The sequence below is a fragment of the Anser brachyrhynchus genome (genome assembly GCF_964034855.1).
Source record: "Anser brachyrhynchus genome assembly, chromosome: 23".
Lineage (NCBI taxonomy): Eukaryota > Metazoa > Chordata > Aves > Anseriformes > Anatidae > Anser > Anser brachyrhynchus.
The window spans coordinates 6,862,640-6,883,099 of NC_137716.1; the positions used below are offsets into that span (position 1 = coordinate 6,862,640).

Consider the following 20,460-nt stretch of genomic DNA (forward strand, 5'->3'; position numbering starts at 1 on the left):
CCCCCGGCCGCCCATGCCCACCCCTCTACCTCCACCCCGACCCCCCCGAGCTCCACAGCGACCCCCCAGCTCCACCCCGACCCCCGACCCCCCCCCCCCCCCCCCCCCCAGAGCTCCACATGGCCTCCCCCGACCTCCCCGGAGACCCCCCCCAGCCGCCCATACCCAGCACTCCACCTCCACATGGACCCCCCCCGGCTCCGCGTGGACCCCCCCCGAGCTCCACGGAGACCCCCGCCCCCCCCCCCCCGCTCCCACCGAGACCCCGGCCCCGGGCTCACCCCGGCGCCCGCCGCCGCGCCCCCCCCGCGCTGTCCCGGCGGCGCCGCCTTGGGCATCCTCCTTCCCCCGCGCCCCGCTCCGCGGCCCCGGCCCGGCCCCGCGCCCCCCGCCCCGCCCGCTCGCGCCCCCTGCAGCCCCGGCCCCGCGCCGCAGCCCCGGGGGCTGCCCGCGCACCGCGGCACCGGGCGGGGGAAGGGGGGGGGGGGGCACCAAGAACGTGGGGCCACGGACGGACCACCCAGGACATAGGGCACGGACGGGCCACAAAGGACACAGGGCCGTGAACAAGCCGTGCAGGACACGGCCCACGGATGGCCCACCAAGGACACAGGGCGAGGATGGGCCACCGAGGACATGGGGCCATGGACAGACCACAAAGGACATAGGGCCGTGAACAAGCCATGCAGGACACGGCCCACGGATGGCCCACCAAGGACACAGGGCCATGGACAGACCACCCAGGACATAGGGCATGCAGGACGTGGGGCGTGGATGGGCCACCCAGGACATAGGGCATAGATGGGCCAAGCAGGCAGGACATGGCCCCATGGATGGCCCACCAAGGACATGGGGCATGTGTGGGCCCACCAGGACATTGCCAGCCCACCAAGGACATCGGGCCATGCAGGACATGGCCCCATGGATGGGCCACCAAGGACCTGGGGCCATGAACGGGTCATGCAGGACATGTCCCACGGATGGGTCACCAAGGATGTGGCCCCATGGGCAGACCATCCAGGACACAGGGCGTGGATGGGCCACCCAGGACAACGCCCACAGATGAGCCACCCAAGACATGGCCCTGTGAACGGACCACCCAGTTCATGGGGCATGGATGAGCCACCCAGGATGTGGCTCCATGGACTGGCCACCACAGAGATGGCCCTATGGACGGGCCATGCAGAACATAGGACATAGATGAACCAACCAGGACATGGCCCCATGGACGGGCCACCCAGAGCTTCCAAGCCCCCAGTCCCGCAGACAGACCCCTGGGGCCATGCCACTGGCAGCCCCACGGCCCGGTGTCCTGGGCAGGTGGGCAGCCCCATGGCCACCCCCGTCTCCCATGGGCAGGCAGGGCCATGCCAGCCCCACGGGCGGTGGGTGCTCAGCAGGGCCGTGGGGCACAAGAACCCCCAGTCTCTGCTTCTGCAGGCTGCGGTGGCGTGGCCCTAGCACGGGGGGCTTCTCCTCAGCCACGTGCCCAACGCTGGGACCCACACAGCTCACCGTGCCCAGCCTGCTGCACCCAAAACTGCCCTGACCCAACGCCCGCTGCCTCCTGCGGCGCCTGGGCATTGGAAGAAGAGGGCTGGTCTGCTACATGGCCCTCCTGGAGGCTTTTTCGGGGATGGTTGGGTTTGGACATCTTACGGGTCTTTTCCAACCTAAATGATTCTATGATTCTGTGGTTTTGCTGGGTTCGTTCAGCACGGTCTGTAGCACCAACATCCGTTCTCCTGGGTTAAAGTCCAAAAAGAGATCCATATAAAAAATACAAGAGGGAAGAAAATCCGCTGTGGAGGTGACGGTGAGAAGACAAAGCAATGAGAAGCTTTTTAGGAAACAAAACAGTAACCGACTGCCTACTAGGTGCATAGCGAGACCGTGTCCACGCACCGGGGAAAGCCCAGCCCAGCGGGCCATCGCCACGACGCTGGCCACGGGCACGTGCCCCAAGGAACCAAGCACGCCGCAAGTCGCTACGTGCCTCCAAGCCACCGAGTGCAGTACCCCAGGGGAGAGGTTTCTGCCTCCGGCTGCTGGTGAACACCGTCTACCTGGAACCCCGTGGTTTGATAACCACGACCGAGCAGCTGCGTTTTGGCAGCCGGGTGTATCACAGCAATACCCACCTCCCGAAAAGCACCGAGCCATTTGTCTTGGAAGCACCGCGCAGCAGCAAGCTCCGCAAGGCAGCCTGCTGTCGAAAACATCTTGGAGCAATTAATTTTTCTTTAATGAACAAGTGACACACTAGGCTTTCGTTAAGAACCCTGCACGGACCGGCAGTCCTGAAGCGACCACGATTGGAGGTACAAAATAACAACGCCTCCCGGTGTGTGCCCGGGTCCTGCTGGCGTCGGCAGGGCTCAGCGCCCTCCTGGAGATGAGCACGGCCCCGCCACCGCTCAGTTCTCCCGACACTGAACTTCTTCAGTCTGCTTGAACTTCCAGTACTTCCTCCAGCTCGCATCTGTGCAAAAAGCTGTTGTAGTTTTACTTATTTTTTTAAAAACAAGTCTCACTCACTTGTTTCAAATTCCCTTATTTGGAAAGCAGCAGGGAGCGCGAGGAAGGATGTGAGACGTGTGTCGGGGACGAGAGGAAACCCAGTCTCGCACACACGGGGCACGAGGTGTCCAGGCATGGGTAAAAGTTCAAAACAACTTCAAAGAGGTGGGTGCACCCCTAGGTGCAGGGTTGCATTTGCTTGTACAGGAAGGATTTTATATTTCACATACCTGACAGAGGAGATTGTGTCTTTACTTTAATCAATACAGAGCTTTCTGTTGCCCTAAAGGCATTCCATCTCTGTAGAGTTGTTTTTGGTTTTGTCGGTTTGTGTTTAACATCCTCTCCTTCTGGACTAACGCTTATGAAATGTCTCGCTTTGCTATCGCTATTATTTCCTGCAATCTTGAACACGCAGACCAGAAAAGCTCTAATTGCCAGTATTGATCAAAACCACATTATTTTTCACAAACATGCTTTCCCTTTTTCTGTGTTGCTGATTTTGGGGGGATAAAAAATAGACCTGCTAAAGTCATACCATTCCAATCGAACCCTCGTACTGAAATACAGCTTCTTGATGAATAAGAAAGGTCCGTGGAGCAAGCAGGCAAAGGGGAACTGAGGCAGAGTTATCCAGCTGCAGGCACAGAATCCTGCCCCTTCCTTGGCCCTCTGCTCCAAAACACTCCTCAGCACCTGGGCTGGAAACTTGGTAGCCTTCTCTTTCACACCAACCATTCCTCTTTCACCGATTAAAATCCAAGCCATGAAAAGGAGACAACATTTCACTGAACGAGATCAAACAAGACACAGTGTCCACCTTGGAACACAGCATTTTGAGGAAGACACTCTGGGAGAAAGCCAAGAGGAGAGCAATGAAAATCATCGGCTGTCTACAAACTGACCTACCAGGGATCAGGGAAGAACTGGATTTGTTTAGTCTCGAGAAAACATCTGAGATCTGATAACAGCCTTCAAATATGTAAAAGTGAAAGAATTACTGCACTTGAGCATTGCAGAAGGGGAGAGAATTTCTTTTTTTCCAAGCATGTAAGCTAAGAAGCTAAGCACGGAAACGGACCGCGTACAGGGACCAGAAGCTCTCCCTCAGTGGCACTTTTTAAGAACAAACTGGACAAACTGGAAAAGCTTGGGAGTGGATCCTGCTGTGGGGTGGGGATGGAGAACCTGACCTGTTAAGTGTCCACTGAACCTCAAGCAGAGGGTAACAGTAGTTAGGAAACTGGTTTTCACTGACAGGCAACAGGCTGCAAAAAAAGATGATGTTTACTGTAAGAGTACATGGAAATTTGGGTAGGAGCTCTTGAGCCCAATGAAAAGTGTTCCTGTGTTCCTTTGGGAATGCTGCTGAGGTACAGAGGGTGAGGTACTTGCAGACACTGATACCAGCTGGGTGTACTCGGGTGCCAGGCAGCCTGCGTTGCTCCAGGACTAGCAGATAATCCAAAAATCACCAAAATCAGCTGCTGCCAGACATAGAAGCTAGCACAGGATGTCCAGACAGAAAAACCTCTTCCATTGAGCTCCGCGGGTAGCTCTCCCTTCTGCTCTGCAGCGGAGCATCCCAGCCCCAACAGAGGAGCTTATTTCAGAGCAGGATTCGCCAGGGAACAGCCAGCCCACGAGAGGCTCCCTCAGAGGGAGCTGAGGTTGATCCGGAGGCTGCAGCAGCCAGGAGAGCGGCAAGGTCTCTAGAGCTGAATACAACAGACTGGATGGGGCTGGGGTGGTCGCGATAACAGCCCCGTGTTCCCCCTCCACCTACCGACACCCTTCACGAGGAAAGCGAAGTGTCCGGACCAAACATTCAAAAGAACCATTCAAAAACAAAAAAAGGCATACTGGAACACAAGTCTTGCTGTTTTTAGAGCTTGTTTTTAAGCTGTGTAGCTGACACCAAGCTGAAGGCGCTTTTTGATTTCTGTAAACGCTCAGCCCCGTGGCTGAGCCACTGCTGTGCCCTCTAGTGGATCTCTCCGGCTGCAAAAGGGAAGCTTCTCCTCCTCCGTCAGCTCCTGGTCTTTAACTAATTTGTTCATATAACGCATGTGATGTTTTGTTAGCTCACTCTGAAAAAAATAATTAACTATTAGAAAAGAGGTAACGCTAGGATAGTAAAAACTAGGATAGTAAAACTAGGATAGTAAAAACTAGAAAGATCACCCCAGCACCTGGAGAGTAATTACTCAGATTTTAACAGAAATTTGCCCAAGAATGCAAAGCCATTTCTAATGGCGTATTTCTGAAGAATGCTTGCTCTTGTGGAAGAAATACTAGAAATTAAATTAGTTATAGGCTAATCTTAGGGTTAATTAGAGACAAAAACATCATTTGAAATGCAGCAGAAAACACAAGCAGCTGAACAATCGCCAAAGGGTAAACAAATCCAAAGTCCATATATTCCTGACAGTGCCTGCCTGCACAGGCAGCTGGTGTTTGGAATATGTTTTTGAAGTATTTTCTGATCCAATCTGCTGTGCACAGCGCTATCACTGGGTCCTTGCTAACAACCCTCACTCTGTGAGGGTTGTTAGCAAGCCGCAGGCTGCGAACACGGGAAGACCACGGTCCTCCACAGAGCAGGCAACAGAGGCAGGTCCTGGGTCTGAGGCCTCCTGGAGACTTCTCTGAGCAGTGGGAGCAGAGGCTCAGCCACCCGCAGGAGCACGCCAAAACTAGGTCATTTCTGAAGTCAGCAGCAGCGCGTTATGCCTGTCCTGTCTAGACATGTTGAACAGGTAAGGGAGAGCACAGCCTAACTGTTCAAATCTGATCTTACGATCTTGATGGCATGCGAACGTAGGCTAGCACAATGCCCACTTTCAAGGCATGCCTCAGATGAAGGTGGGTCGATGGCCGTGTGCATCCTCAGGGCTGTTGTCGTCAGCATTTCCAGGCACAGGGGCTTTAGCCCTCAGTCCAGGAGCACTGCTGCAGCTGGTGAGGGGACAGACTGCAGAAATAACACGATTAGCCCATCACGCTTCTGTACTGCCCGACTGGAGTGAGTTTTGCATAGGGAAATAATTTGTTTTCCCCACACAACTCATTATCGATGATGCTGCATTAATGCTGAAGCAGTTATTGTTACGTAGTTCAAGCGTCCTGCCAGATTTTACAAGTTTTCCGCAGAAACATCACTGAGGAGCCTTCAACCCTGAGTGTAACACCCAAACAGCACAGCTACTGCAACTGAGATAAAGTTTTCCCTAAAGAGATTCAAGCATTAAGGAAATGCCAAAAATTCTAACTAGATGGAATTTGGCACCGAACAGAGAGAGAACAGCGATCCTGTTATCACACAGACACATTTGCTTGCAAATTTTGGCCTTTGGGGAAAAGGGCTGAACTTCCCCCCGGGTCTGAGTTGTCTGCTGTGGCTTCGTGGCTGAGACTACGTCGAGACCAATCCCCATGCTTCATCTAACAGCTAAAGACTTTTTCATGTAAAGTGCTCTGCAGCGGGCTGTTACGTCCCTAATTTGTATTTTGATAGATACACCTAAGAAATACAGATGTATATTATTTTCCTACTCAACAGCCACATTAAAAAAGTAACCCTGAAGCTCTCTAAGCCACTGGGTTTCATCCTTGTGTACCGAAAACCTCCCAGGGTTTGCAGACTACCTTCCCTGAGCCCCTGGACAAGAAAAGCCAGCCTATTTTCAGCTAGCAGAAAAAGCTAGCCTATTTTTAGACAGGCATACGGCTTTAAATAGGTGTTGACCTCTTAACCTATCTGTGTGGATGCAGAAGTTGATGTTAAAAACAAACAAAGCCTTGCACTAAATGCCGGCAATCTGTGCTACCGCGGAACTCTGCAGCACTGGCTATGAAAAGTTAACTGGAGGCAAGAGCCCACGGACGCGGCTGAGCTAGGAAGGACCAGCTTACAATCAACACGTCACGAAGAATAGTTCAAAGACCACAGCAGCATTAAAAGTGACGAGCAACAACTACCCCGGGACAAACCAAAGGCTCAGTAAGCCCAGCCCTACCAGCAGGCACTTGTTGGTGCCTGAGGAAACTGCGCAGGAAACGAGGCGAACACGTGGCACACCCTCCTTAGGACACGCATTCAGACGAGCTGAAGACACAACACAGAACCAGAACAGGGATCCAGTTTAAAGAACACAGGCAAAGAAGATAACAGCACCACCAAAACATCATTCACTTGGTTTATTTTGTACATCAGCTTTACAAATTACTTGCATTACGCCAAGACCAGCTGTGGAAGTGATGAGAAGAGCACTAGGCAGGCTGGTACGTGAAGTAAAACCCGGTCACAACCAAGTGGCCACAGCTGCTCACGGCAGAGAGCGGGACGTGGCAGCCCGTTGCAGAATCTGTACCAGGCATTTCAAGTTCACCTCAAAGCAGGTCTCAGCGGACGGATGGCTCCAAAACACTCAATCCAGCGATAAATTTCCTACAATAAACACAAAGCAGTCATTAAGCAGCGCTTCCTGCAACGTGCTGCAGCAGTCAGCACTACGGAGAGATTTCAAAACCCTCCGGTATTCACACAAGACGTTTCTGTTACAGATACACCAACACCAGAAGGCTTTTAAGTCTCTTTGGAAGGAACCGTAGGCCACCACAGAAACATCCTCTTTCTCTACAGCACTGAGCGTTTTCCAGATGATTTGTGCACACTGACACATCAGCGCTCTTATGTGAAGACAGAGAACGTAAGCTGTGGGCTCAGGAAGGCATCCACGTACCTACTACTGACCAGGACAGTTTTTACATAAAGAAAGCCCCTTCTGCTTAATTTAATCGTTCCTACATCACCTGAGAGCTTTTCCGCTGACTTCTCCACAAACTTCCACAGTCACCTGAGATACTACGAGCACAGCTGAGTCTCATGAAAAATTTCTTTCATCCTTTGGTTACGCTGAGGAATAAATAACCTGTTTGATGCACACTTTGAAAACAGGGAAGACACGGTAAAACATTTAAAATCCAACAGGTACCTCTGCAAAAAGCCTTACGGAAGCACTGATGTTCTTTCCTGTGACTGGTTTCTCTATGAAGTTGTGCAGCTTGAAGGCAAGCCCCTCACTTTCATCTACCAACGTTTATACGTAAGTTATTCTGAGAAGCAGCAGCATATATGGAGGGGCATACAGCTTCCTGTCGGCCTCTTCCTGTCAGCATCCTTTAATGTAAGGCAAAGTCTTCATAATTCTTATATCTGCAGCAAGGAATGAACTAGTTCTAAGCCTGCTTACTACACGTGCGTGTATTCAGAGGCCCAACAGCAGGTACTGTAATTGCTGCTCTAGCTTTATGGATGGCCAGTCTTACAAAAACCTCAAAACTTACAAGAACTTACAAAAAGAACAGTGTGTTTCATATGCAATTAGAAAGGGAGAGGAAAAAACACCTCGAGAAAGCCAATTTTCAGATGAATTTTTTGTATATAGTAACCAGCACAGAACGCCTAGCTTATTTTTAGTAACTCCATGGAACAGAAAGGCATCCGAATTTGCCTGACAACAAAACCAGTCTTGAGCTTGAAGCCATTCTAGCTAAGATTAGAAGCAAGTGGCTCCCTTAGAAGTTCCAAATTACCACAAAAGACTTTATTTGGCTTCTCAAGAATCTCGGTGAACTGTGAAAAATCCACTGCTTACCAAATAATCACTTGAGAATAAGACTCTTATTAATATTTCATCCTTTGGCACTCTGAGAAGCCCTGCCCACAGAACAAAACAAGACAAAGCAATAAACATTGAATAACACCAGATTAAGCAGCGCTGTTTTGGACCAACAATTTGGCCGTGCCCTGGAGAAACGAGGCATGCCAACTGCCACATCCACACACCTCTACCACTTAAAGCTGCCAGGTGCACAAAGCAAACTCACCGTTAGAGGGAAGCTTAGTCTTCATTTTTATACTTGCCACCGATGTAGGGCACGTACTGAAGGACGAGCTTCCAGTCTGTGATCCATATTACGCCAGCACCAGCTACACCACCCCACGTGACGAGGGTGGGAGTCCTAAAGAAGAGAGGCAGACGCACATGGGTAAACAACCAATCCTCCACGGTCAGAGGGCTGGCAGACGCTCACCCCAAGGTACCTGGGAAATTCATTTCAATCAAGAAAGCAGCTTGGCAGAAACTTGGAGAGAACCCCATGCACAAAGGAGCTGGTTTCCAAGATAACCAAGATGTTTTTACAGGAAAGGGTTGATAAGCTTTTATTTAAGAGGGGTGCTACTAAGCTTAGAAAAGACATACAGCTTGGTTTATTATTCTAACTCTACAGCTCGTGTCCCCTTTATTCTTGCCTGTGGCTACCTCATCCTTCCTCACCATGAACTGACAACCTCAGGTGCTGCAGCAGGCACCTCTGAAACGCTCTGAGGACAGCCAGGACAACACGGAGGCCAAATGCCCAGCTGTCAAACCATGGTGGGATAAAATCTAACCCCAACAGGCACCTCTCACTGCTGCAACCCCAGCTGTGGACCCCCACTGCACCAACAGAGAACCACGGAGAGGTTTGGGTTGGAAGGGACCTCAAAGCCCACCCCGTCCCACCCCTGCCATGGGCACGACCCCTCCAGCACCCCAGGCTGCCCCCAGCCCCATCCAGCCTGGCCTTGGGCACTGCCAGGGATGGGGCACCCACAGCACCTCGGGGCAGCCTCAGCCAGGGCCTCACCGCCCTCAGGGGGAAGAATTTCTTCCTGACAGCTCATCTAAACCTACCCTCTATTAGTTTAAAGCCATTACTGCTTGTTCTGTCACTGCCCCCCTGACAAAGAGTCCCTCCCAGCTTTCCTGCAGCCCCTCCAGGCACACAGCCCGCTGTCAGGTCTCCCCAGAGCCTTCTCTCTCCCTGAACACCCCCAGCCCCCCCTCAGGGCTCCCCCGGCTCCTGCAGCAGCCCCCAGCAGGGCTGGGGCGCCCCAAAGCTCCCTGAGGGGAGCAGAACAGGGCCCAGAGGGGGAGCTGAGGGCCGGCTGCAGCCTCCCAGGACCCAATAACCCCCCCCCCCCCCCGGACCCCATAACACCCCCCCCCAGGATCCCATAACCCGCCCCCCCGGACCCCATAACCCCCCCCCCCAGGATCCCATAACCCGCCCCCCCGGACCCCATAATCGCCCCCCCCCCCCCAGGACCCCATAACCCCCTCAGGACCCCATAACCCTCCCCCCAGGCCACCATAACCCCCTCAGGATCCCATAACCCCTCCCCCCCGGACCCCATAACCACCCCCCCCCCCGGACCCCATAACCCCCTCAGGACCCCATAACCCCCTCAGGACCCCATAACCCCCTCAGGACCCCATAACCCCCTCAGGACCCCATAACCCCCTCAGGACCCCATAACCCCCTCAGGACCCCATAACCCCCTCAGGACCCCATAACCCCCTCAGGACCCCATAACCCCCTCAGGACCCCATAACCCCCTCAGGACCCCATAACCCCCTCAGGACCCCATAACCCCCTCAGGACCCCATAACCCCCTCAGGACCCCATAACCCCCTCAGGACCCCATAACCCCCCCCCAGGACCCCATAACCCCCTCAGGACCCCATAACCCCCTCAGGACCCCATAACCCCCTCAGGACCCCATAACCCCCTCAGGATCCCGTAACCCCCTCAGGACCCCGTAACCCCCTCAGGACCCCGTAACCGCCCCTCAGGACCCCGTAACCGCCCCCCAGGACCCCGTAACCCCCTCAGGACCCCATAACTGCCCCCCAGGACCCCATAACCGCCCCCCAGGACCCCATAACCCCCTTCAGAACCCCGTAACCCCCCCCCGGACCCCGTAAACCCCCTCTCCCAGGACCCCCCCCGCCCCTCACCAGTTCTGCAGCAGCTGGGCGTAGCGCGGCCCCAGCACCCTGCTCAACATGGCGTCGCCTCAAAGTCACCCCCGCCCCGCGCATGCGCCGCCGCCCCGCGCCGCGCAGAGGAAGGCCCCCGGCCCGCCGCCAGGGGCTGCCCGCGGCGCTGCCTGAGCGCGGCCGTGTTGTCATGGCAACGGGTCTCCGTGCCTATGGGGGGGGCGGGGGCTCTGAGGGGACAGGGCCTGGCAGGGACACGGGGGGCATTGCCCTGTCCCCACAGCATGACAGGGTCACAGGGGATAGAACCATAAATCACCGAATCATTAGGGTTGGAAAAGACCTCCGAGATCACCTGGTCCAACCGTCCCCCTCCCACCACTGTCACCCACCGAACCCTGTCCCCAAGCACCACGTCCAGCCTCTCCTCGAACACCCCCAGGGGTGGAGATGCCACCACCTCCCTGGGCAACCCGCTGGGAGGGACTGGCCCTGTCCCCACAGCAGGACAGGGACACGGGACGGTTAGGCATTGTCCCCACACCAGGACAGGGACACAGGATGGTTGGCCCCCACACCAGGACAGGGACACAGGATGGTTGGCCCTGTCCCCTCACCAGGACAGGGAGGTGAGCCCTGAGGATCTGGCCCAGTCCCCACACATGGCAAGGGACACAAGCCCTCAGGGCACGCCCCCGTGCCTACAACGGAGAGGCCTGCGGGGGCTGGCCCTGTCACCACAAGGAAGAGGGGTCACAAGCCCTGAGGGGCTGGGTCTGCCCCTATACAAGGGCAGAGATGTGGGGTGAGCCCCCTGTCCTCATGCTGGAGCAGGAACATGACTCCTGAGGATCTGGTGCTGACCCCACGCTGGCACCAGCTCAGCTTCTGGCACTCCGTGCTGGAGGAGGCTGGCATCTGTCCAGAGGAGTTTCTCCAGCGCCTGTCCGTGCCTCTGCAAACCCTCCTTGCTGCTGTCACTCATCCTCTCCCAACAGGAGAGGGAGTTTTGAGCCAGATTTTTTCATAAAACATCCCTAAATCCACCAATGGTTCCATAAAGTTCCTCTGACCCCCCCAAAGCCAGCTCAGCTTCTTGTTAATCTGCAGGTCCCAGAAAGTCCAGGGGGACGCTGGAGCCCGATGCTCTCATCTGCCTGAGCTCCGTGGCTGGGCTGCCTCAGCCTTGGGGCTGCAAACCCCGTCAGAGCCGGTGTCCAGGAGCGATGCCAGCAGCCAGCACCTTCCTTCACACCCTGTGCTGCGTGTGCATGTTTCACAGAGCCCAGATCCACAGAGCTGAATCTCTTGCAAAAATCCAGCCTGTTTTTTTTTTTTTTTCCTTCTCACCGGGACACAGGACAGCTATTTTATCAGCTCTTTGCATGATCAACTTCACCACCACATTTTGACGGTTTGAGTTTTTCTCTGCCTAGATACCAGCGGGGCGATGCAGGTTACTGAACCATGCAGGCTTTTGGGTTCATTTCTGTGAGTTTTTTTCTCCGTTGCCCACGCACCAGCTGGTGCATGAGGAAGTCAGACGGCGCCGCACGGCGTGCGATCCTGCAGGAAACCGGTGCCTTTGCCACCGCCGCTGTGGGTATGGAGGGGGAGTGAGCCTGGTGGGCAGGCTCTGCACAGGTTTTGCTTTTTTAATGACATTTCAGCTCTGTGTCTTGAAGTCATGCAAATGCAGGACAGTCTCAGCTTTCAATTTGCAATTAGAGTTTCCTAGATGACCCAAAAAAAAAAAAAAAACCAACAAAATAACTCCAAACTTTAGAGGCAATGAAAAACATCTCAATGTGTATCTTCAGAAAAGCCCTGGGGCTTTCAAGGCAATTCTGAGGGCATTTCCTCCTGATTTTCCACAGTCCAGGCAGACACCGAAAGAGACAATAATACTACCAATTTCCTGGTTAAACCAACAGCAATATTATCTTCTTCCAATGTATTTTACTGTCATCTGCAGTTCAAGTGCCACACAAAGGGATCAGCTGGCTGCTCTGGACACCACACTGTGACACCACGCTTGCTCTTTCCTTGCAGAAACTCGTTTCAGCTGCTGGGACGAGAACATGGCTCAGACCACAGCAGGGAGCTGAAGCTTACCTCTAACTGTAAGAGGCCACCGAGGTGAGGGACACTTTCTTCCCTGGCTGGCTTCTGTGGCACAGCTGTCCCTTTATGTTTGGAAGCAGGAGAGAGGGCAGTGAGCCTGGTTGCCCAGAGCTGCCTTAGGGACACCACAGGGAAGCCTGGAGCGAACTATTTGCTCTCGGCCACTCTGCAGCACCTCCTGCGTTGCTCCTGCCCTCAGCTCCCAGCCCAGGCGCTTGCCTGCGTTACATTCCGCCTGGTGCATCTCTGAGCGTCTGTCTTCCAAGCTGCAGCCTTGCTCCCAGGCACGCTTTTCTCTCACGTCTAGATTTGGTACAAGCTTGGTTTCTCAGTCCTCACCCTTCCTTGTCCTGATAGGGGTAGATGGCTCCAGCCTCACCCTGAGAGCGCTCTTCACTCCCTGGCCTGGCAGATCACATTTCAAATTTCTCAATAACCAAAGTATTTGGTGTCCTGAAGCAGTTTGGCTTCTCTGGACCTGTCCTAGCACTTAGCCAGCTCTAGGGAGGAAAGCAAGTAGGCTGGGCACACGGCCATGCAACTCCCAGGGCTGAGCAAGCGAGGAACAACGCAGGGAAAAACCAAGCCCCGCGAGGAGGCAGTGAAGGCAAAGAGGACGAGGCGAAGTGTATCAGCTGGGACAAGGAGACACTGAATTAAAAGGACAGTCATTTGATTCACTCGCTGCGGCTCGGGAAGAGCAGTGCACTACCTCAAAAAGAGCTTGCTTACTGCCGAGAGAAGGGAGACAGGGCTTAATGACATTTAACTAATTACTGCAAGAGTCACTGCTTAGTTAATTTGGTCGGTTTCTCCTTCATGGCACTGTGTGGACAAGCCCTGGGCAGGAGCAGCGCAGCAGAAATGCCAGCAGCAAGCCTGAGGAAGGAGCTGCTGTCAGGCAGCATCACGACACCAGGGCCTCAGAGAGGGTCCGCTGGGGCTCGGTGCTCCTGGCTGCAGCTGCCACGGCTTCGTTTCCCCCCGCAGTAGCCTGATGTGATCAGCAAGCTGGCAGCAGGGGGTTAACCCAACCACTGAAACCACAAGGGTTAACGTGATGACAAGCTGGGGGAAATGCCTGTTGATCAGAGGGGCGATGCACGGGGGAGCTGCCCAGTGAAGGCTGGGGGACCAGGGAAGGGAGAACCCAGCCAGGCAGCACAGCGGTGGGCTGCAGATGCAGAACCATCACGCCTGATGCAGCTTGGCCAGGGCACTGCCTCACCCCTACGATGCACTCGTGAGGCTGGACGACCTCCTGCTACCTGCTCCAGTCCGTTCCTGGTGGCTTTAAGCCCTCCCGACCACTCTGCCAGGTCGTCTCCCCCCTCCCCACGCTGTGCCGGGCTCCTGGCAGGGGCTGGCCACATTTATCCCAAGTGCCTGCTTGCACCGAGCGGCCCCGACCTCGCTGGGTGCTCCCCAGGCAGGGCAGAGGCGGGGAAGCAGCAACGCCCCGGGGAGGAGGCCCAGGACCTCTTTGACCATGGCACGGCCGAAGGAGAAGCTGTGCCAGAGACCCCAGCACCCCCAGGTCTGCCAAAGCCTCCTGGAAGCTGCCCCGATCCCGCGGTGACGGGCAGAGCTGGAAGCCTTCCCCGGGGGCAGCAGCAGCTCAGGCTGCCCCACGGCGCCCATTCGGTGGGCAGGAGGAACAGAGAGCGAGGGGACAGCACCTGGAAACCTGCTGTGGCTCGTCTTTTCCTTCTTTCTTTTTTTTTTGTACAAGGTAAAACCTTTATTACAACTTTTCATTCATAGGTATACAACATCTGAAAGACAGATATGGGGAAAAAAGGTAATATTGTTATAAAATGTCACATTTATTGCTACATTACTGTTATATACAGGACAGTTCTCAAAATCTACTTTAAAAAAGTTAGGATTATTTAAAAATTCCAAATAATCCAGCCAGCTGTTTTGACACTTGTATAAAATTATTTAAAAAAATGAAAACAATTCTTATCTTGAGGCACTCGGAAACACAATTTAATCCCCCAATTGTGATTCATTTCAAAGAACAACTCATTTCCCCACCCCCAAATACTTTATTTTTCTATTTTTTTATTTTTGCTGGGTTAGGCATATATATATATATATTTACTATATATATAGTTCAAAACTATAATGTGTATCTGATTTAAGAACAAGGATTTCAGCCACTTAAGTACATCTGGATTTACAGGTAGGCAGCATAAACATCAAAAGCAAGGACCAATTTTTTTTAAAGGCCAAAAACCAAAACCAACCCAAAACTTTCTATGGGGTTAAAAATAAACAACGTCCGCACGCATCTCCCGTCTGCTCTCCCACCCCCCCCTCCTACAAAAATATATATGAAGAGCAACCAAGTAATGCTTCGTTTTCTCAGGGAGCTCCTTAGAAAATGGTTCCTTTCCTGCAGACCGCGAGGCCGTCCCCGCTCGGCCTCCCCGGCTGCCTCCTTCCCCTCTCACAGCTCCAACACCTCCGGCAGGGGAGCGCTCGGCCTCCCGCGGCCCCGTCCCTCCCCGAGCCCCCGCGTTACAAGGTTTGCTCAAGCGCTGGTGGGTTTCAAGTGATTTGGGAGACGCGGGAAGGGGGAACCGCGGCGTCCCCAGCTTGCTGCTCGTCAGCAGGCGGCCTCGGCACCCGGCTCCCCCCGTTTTACAGCGCAACCCCTCTGCTCCCCCCCCAGTGCCACTGCCTGCGGCCGCGCTGTGCCCACAGCGGGGATCGCAAGGCCCGAGGAGCAGGAGGCGTACAACAGCGGAGGAACAGCAATACTGGTGTGGAGCCTCACGGCGGGGCTGCCTCTCGCCCCCCGAGGGGGGCACGCAGGACGGGAACACAAGTTTTAGCAGAAAGGATGCCGCCTCCGCGCTCGGCTCCCGCGGGAGCCCCGTGGGTGAAGGCCCTGAAGATGAAACCTCTGCAGGGAGCAGCAGCTCCCCACACCCGCCGCAAGGGCTGCGGACCCCAGACCCGCTGCAGCACCCATCTCCCAAATCCTCCTAGCCCAGCGGACGGGCTTGAGCCACCTCGGGGCTGGAGGTGGATGAAGGAAGCCTGGCCCAGCAAGGAGGTGGGACGCAGCTGCTCCAGGCGGAGGTGCTGGGGAAGAGGGGGCGAGATGAAGGATGCTGGCAGCGAGCTGCTGAGCATCGAGCAGAAGGCACGGGAGGGTGAAGCGTGCACGGAAGAGCCCCAGGACAGGCCCTGCCCCTCCAATTCAGTGCTCAGCTCCCGCAGCACGAGTTGGAGGGGGTGTTCCTGTGCTCTCATCACTCGTCCACCCCCCTGGTTCCGGGGCGCCGGCCTGAAAATGGTTTTGGAGCTGCTAGAAATGAAGCTGGACCCTGAGAGCAGCAGGGAGCAGGGGCTCAGCAGTCATGGACAAGAGCGGAGAGAAGGGGCTGGGCTGGGACCTGCAGAGCCCCGGGGGACAGGAGAGGGGGTTGCATAGGATTTCACAGGGCAAAGACCTCGTGCAAGCTTGTGGTGCAGAGAACAGGTCTTGCTATTGCTGGTGTTAAGCAGGAAGGGGGGAATCCAGCAGCCACGGCTTGCTCCAGGTCAGCCAGCCCCGTGTCTGGGGCTCACTGCCTGTCCCAGCCCAGCTCCAGCGCCAGCTCTGCGTCACCTCCCCGTCCCCAGCTCTTTGCTAAAGCCCCAGCCTGGGGGCTGGCTGCACCTGGAGCTGGCCCCGATTCACCAGCACGGCATGCAGCAGGGCCTGCAGGACCATGGGCTCTGCCGGGACGTAAGTTGGCGGCCATCCCATGAAAGCAAAGCTCAGGGATGGCGAGGAAGGGGAATGGGGGGTCGCAAGCCTCCTGTTTCTCGAGGGCCCCCTCTCCTCTGCAGGCTGAGGGGAGGGAGCAGTGAATCACCCAGCCAGGGCCCAGGCCCCAAAGGCTCTGCTGGCTTCAGCGCGCGTGAGACACAAAGGACCTTTGAGAGAAGCTTCTGCACTGAACCTGAAATTGCAGACTCCTGGGGAAATCCCAGCCTGCCTCTGCCCTTCCTGTTCGATCACCACCGGGCGGCAAGTGCAAAACCTCTAGGAAACCGGCGCATCGCCAACGCACCGACTGCCCGCCGAGGTCACGGCTGGGGAGCTCTCACATCACGCTTCTGCATTTCGCAGCTGGAGAGGGCAAAAACCCCAAGTGCCAGGCACAGACCAGGGCCCCGAGCAGTGGGCAGGCAGAGCACGTCCCCGCACCGTGCGCAGCCGCATCCCTCGCTCCCAGGCTGGAGCTCGGTGCAGGAGGTGGCACGGGCTGCGACCCAGACGTCGCGGGTCCTGTCCCCTCCCGCCGGCACAGCACCTTAGGAAACCAGAGCGAGATGTAAAAGCAGGGGGCAGAGAGCCCGAGGAGATGTTGGCAAAGAGCAGGAGCTGAACGGCAGCCAGGCGAGTTGGCTCGGCTGCGAGTGGGTCTGGTGGTGGGTCACGGGCAGGGGAGCGGCTGCCAAAGGAGGGGGGAGCTGGAATTCGGCTCCCCAGGGAGCGCTGGCAGCAGGCGCAGGCGGGGGCTGCCACCACCTCCCGCCGGTGCCGTCAGTGCGAGACCATCGCGGTGCAGTCTCGGGGAGGCTGCAGCTGTTTTGCTCTGGGGCAAAAGCAGGTGAAGGCGAAGAGAGGGAGAAAGAACAAAAATCTGCGAGTTTTGCTGTTAACAAACCAGATTCCAGCCACTCCCCAGCACCTGGCGGCGCGCTCGGCTCCGCAAGCGGGGCCGAGGGAGGAAGCACAGCACCGGGTCCACCTCGCAGCACATCACCTGCCCACGGCACCTCCCTGGGCAGGACCACCCTGGGCAAGGGACACTCAGACAGGCAGGGAAGAGAAAGGGGGCAGAAAAGAGATCTCCGAGCTCGCCAGCAGAGTTCTCTGGCCACTCCGCCCGAAGAGTTTCATTGCAACAGGCTGGTGCTTCGGGGACAGCACCTGGCTGATGATTGTTCTTAGAAAAGCCACTTTCCCTGCAGGTTACAGGCACCACGTTCACCCCAAGCCAAGCACAGCAGGCAAGCCAAAGTCATTTTTCCTCGCTACACTCCTATAAAAGAGGCAGCTCCTGGGCGCAGCAGCGCCAGGCCCCCGCATCGTGCTTCCCTGCTGGAGAATGGAGGAACCAAACCCTCCCCAGGCCCTGGCACAGCGGGGTTTATGCTCGAGGACTCATGCCACACCTTTGTCCAAGCCCTGCCAAGGAAGCTAGCCAGTTTTGCTACAGACAAAAGACCTAAACCCCCTAAACGCGGATGGAAAGCCCCCTCTCCGTGGGAATGCCCGCCGGTTTGGGGGTGCTGGGAAAGGCGCTGTGTCAGCCAGAGCCCCCTTGGCCTGCGGAGTGTCAGGCAGCACTCAGAGGGGATGAAGCTTTCAGTGACATTTTGACCAAATCATAAATTTTCGCATGTTCTTTGCTGACAGTTTCTGCATTTTTTTTTTTACAGGGCCTTTTCTTTCAATCCACCTGTACACGACCACCTTCCCAAGGTCTTGTTGCTAAATCAAAGTGTTGGGGAAGCACTTGAAAGTCTTTTTGTATGGTTTCAAGCTTGCCAGGCTAGGACATCGCTGCATCCCCCCGGTACTGGGGCAGCCGCGCTGAGCCCGCGGAAAGCCCCACACGAGTGCAGCTGACTCCCCACTTCCTACCCCAAAAGAGCACCCAAAAGAGCTACGGCTGGACCAGCAGGGAGACAGGGGCCCATCCTGCTCCAGCAACCGCACCCGGCTCCTGTCTGGGATGCCTACGGGGAGACGAGCGATGTCCTGAGTGTTTCCAACACGTTTTGCTAGAGCACAAAGCATGGCTACAAAAAAAAAGAGCACCAGGTTACGCCAAGGAAATGCCACGGGACCTAATCCTGTTCACCAGCCCTTCCCTTTCTCTATGCTGAAGCAATGCAGCTCCCCGAGAAACACAGGCCAGAGAAGCAAAGTGGAGAGAGGTGGACCCTGCTGCTGGAGCTCCAGCTGTGCTCGCTGTCCCCACGTGCCCCCCGGCCAGCCCCGCGCCCCCAGACTGTCCCGCTCAGCCCGGCCCCGCCAGGCAGAGCCAGGCAGCAGCTGGCCCTGGGCATCGGAGGCGCTGCCGAGCTGGGGCTTCGCCTCGCCCTGGGGTGCTGACCCCGTCTGCTGGGAAGATCCGGGCACAAAACACTTCGGAAGTGATTCTGGAGAAGGGGAAGGAGAGGGAAGAAACAAAAAAAAATCCCGGTGGACGCTCTTCCGTTGCCAGCTGCTGATGGGCTGCTGCAGCTCAGCACCATCGTGGCCCTGCTGAGCTCCCTGTGCTGGCTCCCGTGCCGGCGGGGCCCCCGCCGTGTGCTGGGGCTTCCTCCTGCTGGGTACGCTGGAGGCATCTGCAGCAGCCCCGGTGAGCCTCGGAGTGAAGGGGTCGTTGGCACAGCTCGGCTACCGGAGTATGTCGTGTGGGACGGGTGCTTGCTGCTCCCCGTCCTTCCCAGATGGAGAGAGGAGGCCGGGAGCACTCGACAGCGGCCACCATGCGTCCCCGGTGGCAAGAAGGGTGGCGTGCTGAGCTGAGCTCACCTCTGTGGATGCTTTGGAGACACGACAGCGGGTGAAGGCGGGATGCAAAACCACCCCTCTTCCTGAGCCTGCAGCATTTGCACTTCCAGCGATCACAGCTCCAGAGCGTGGAGACGCTGCAGAGGCGGGGATCCTGCCGCAGCCACGGCTTGCCGAGGGCTGGAGTGGCTGCTCCCCTTCCCACCACCTCCAGCTCCTGTGTCCGTGCGTCCATCCGCTCCGACGCTGACGGAGCAAGGTCCCCGCTGCTGCCTTTGCTCCACCTGCCTCTGCCTCTTCCCAGTCCCTCCAGCTTTGTTCGGTCGTCTTTGTTCAGCACAGCCCCTGGAAGCGCCTCTGACAGCAGGAGTTCGCTCGGATGCGCGGGCGCAGGGCGTTCTGCTCCGCCCCGGGTCTTCCTCTCGCACCCGCGTTGCTTCTTGGCTTACCTTGGAAGCGCACCAGTCCCTTGGTTCTCTTCCACCCCCCAGCGCCTGCTCTCTCCCGGCAGCTCGTCCTCCCTGCCACGGCGCTCCGGAGGCGCGATGCAGCCGCCAGCAGCCTCCAGGAGGAACGCGAACCCTGCAGGGAGCTTTGATGGACCTCGGTCTCCTCCCGGGAGGAGCTGGAGCACTGCAGAGGATGCTGCTGCAACTTGCTTTGCTGTTTAACTTCCTTTTCCCAAATCAGAAGTGGCCAAAGCAAAGAGATGGTGAATTCAGCACGAGTTTGTTTGTGTTTTTTTTTTCTTTTTTTTTTTTTTTTATAATGGAAGGTACAAGCCAGGCAAGGAAGAACATCTCCTTGCTGTGGCTACATTCGTTTTTAGTGGCTTTCAGAGCCGAATCTGAGAATTCCTCTTTATATCCAGTCTCTCTTAATACAATTTTAATATTCTGGTTGATCCTAAAGATGCAACGTTAACTATAGAAACAGCAGCAGAAAAGCATGGGGTACAAGACATTTTTTTATACAAAAAAAAATTCTTTTCGTCGCTTACAAAACATATGCAAAAGAAGCTAAAAAAAACAAAAGGCATTGCTATTTGTTCTACATAAAAAATCTCATAACTAATGTTCTTTTTTTTTAAAAAAGAAATATTAAGCTTAGGCACAATTTTGCTGCTGGCTGCTTGTGAACAAGCCAAGAGAACACGCCACCCCCTCCTAACTGAGTGATATGTATTGACTGTTCCGCACTTTATACTTAAGGCAATTTTTTTGTTTTTGTTTTGTTTTTGACAAAAGTGTTTTTCCACCCCTTACGTCATGCCAGGATCCGTCCACGTGTGTCAGTATTAGCAGTACTAAAGTTTATGGTTCGAGAAGGTTGCAGGTCACACCGAGGGTTTTCTTCCTACAGATCTCTGTATCCAGAGGAACAAAAAGATCTACAAACAAAACAAGTAAAAGCCACAAATGAGAAAAACCCAAGTGAGAATAAAACAGG

At 55.4% G+C, this 20,460-nt stretch overlaps 2 protein-coding genes across 18 annotated transcripts in view; both read right to left on the reverse strand.

Annotated features, from left to right (window-relative positions):
- Nucleotides 1-6,705: 6,705 nt before the first annotated feature.
- Nucleotides 6,706-10,435, reverse strand: UQCR11 (ubiquinol-cytochrome c reductase, complex III subunit XI). The gene is made up of 3 exons (XM_080566402.1): nucleotides 10,371-10,435; nucleotides 8,413-8,547; nucleotides 6,706-6,970 (listed from the first exon to the last, which is right to left on the reverse strand). The coding sequence occupies exons 1-2, from the start codon at nucleotides 10,418-10,420 to the stop codon at nucleotides 8,427-8,429; spliced, it is 171 nt and encodes a 56-aa protein (XP_080422528.1). The 5' UTR covers nucleotides 10,421-10,435; the 3' UTR covers nucleotides 6,706-6,970; nucleotides 8,413-8,426.
- Nucleotides 10,436-14,278: 3,843 nt separating this feature from the next.
- The window catches only part of TCF3 (transcription factor 3), a 73,755-nt gene continuing 67,573 nt past the window's right edge, over nucleotides 14,279-20,460 (reverse strand). For all 17 annotated transcript variants that reach the window (XM_080566356.1, XM_080566353.1, XM_080566349.1 and 14 more), the window contains one exon: nucleotides 14,279-20,401. The gene's annotated coding sequence lies outside the window, so the exon portion shown is untranslated. The remainder of the gene's footprint in view (nucleotides 20,402-20,460) is intronic.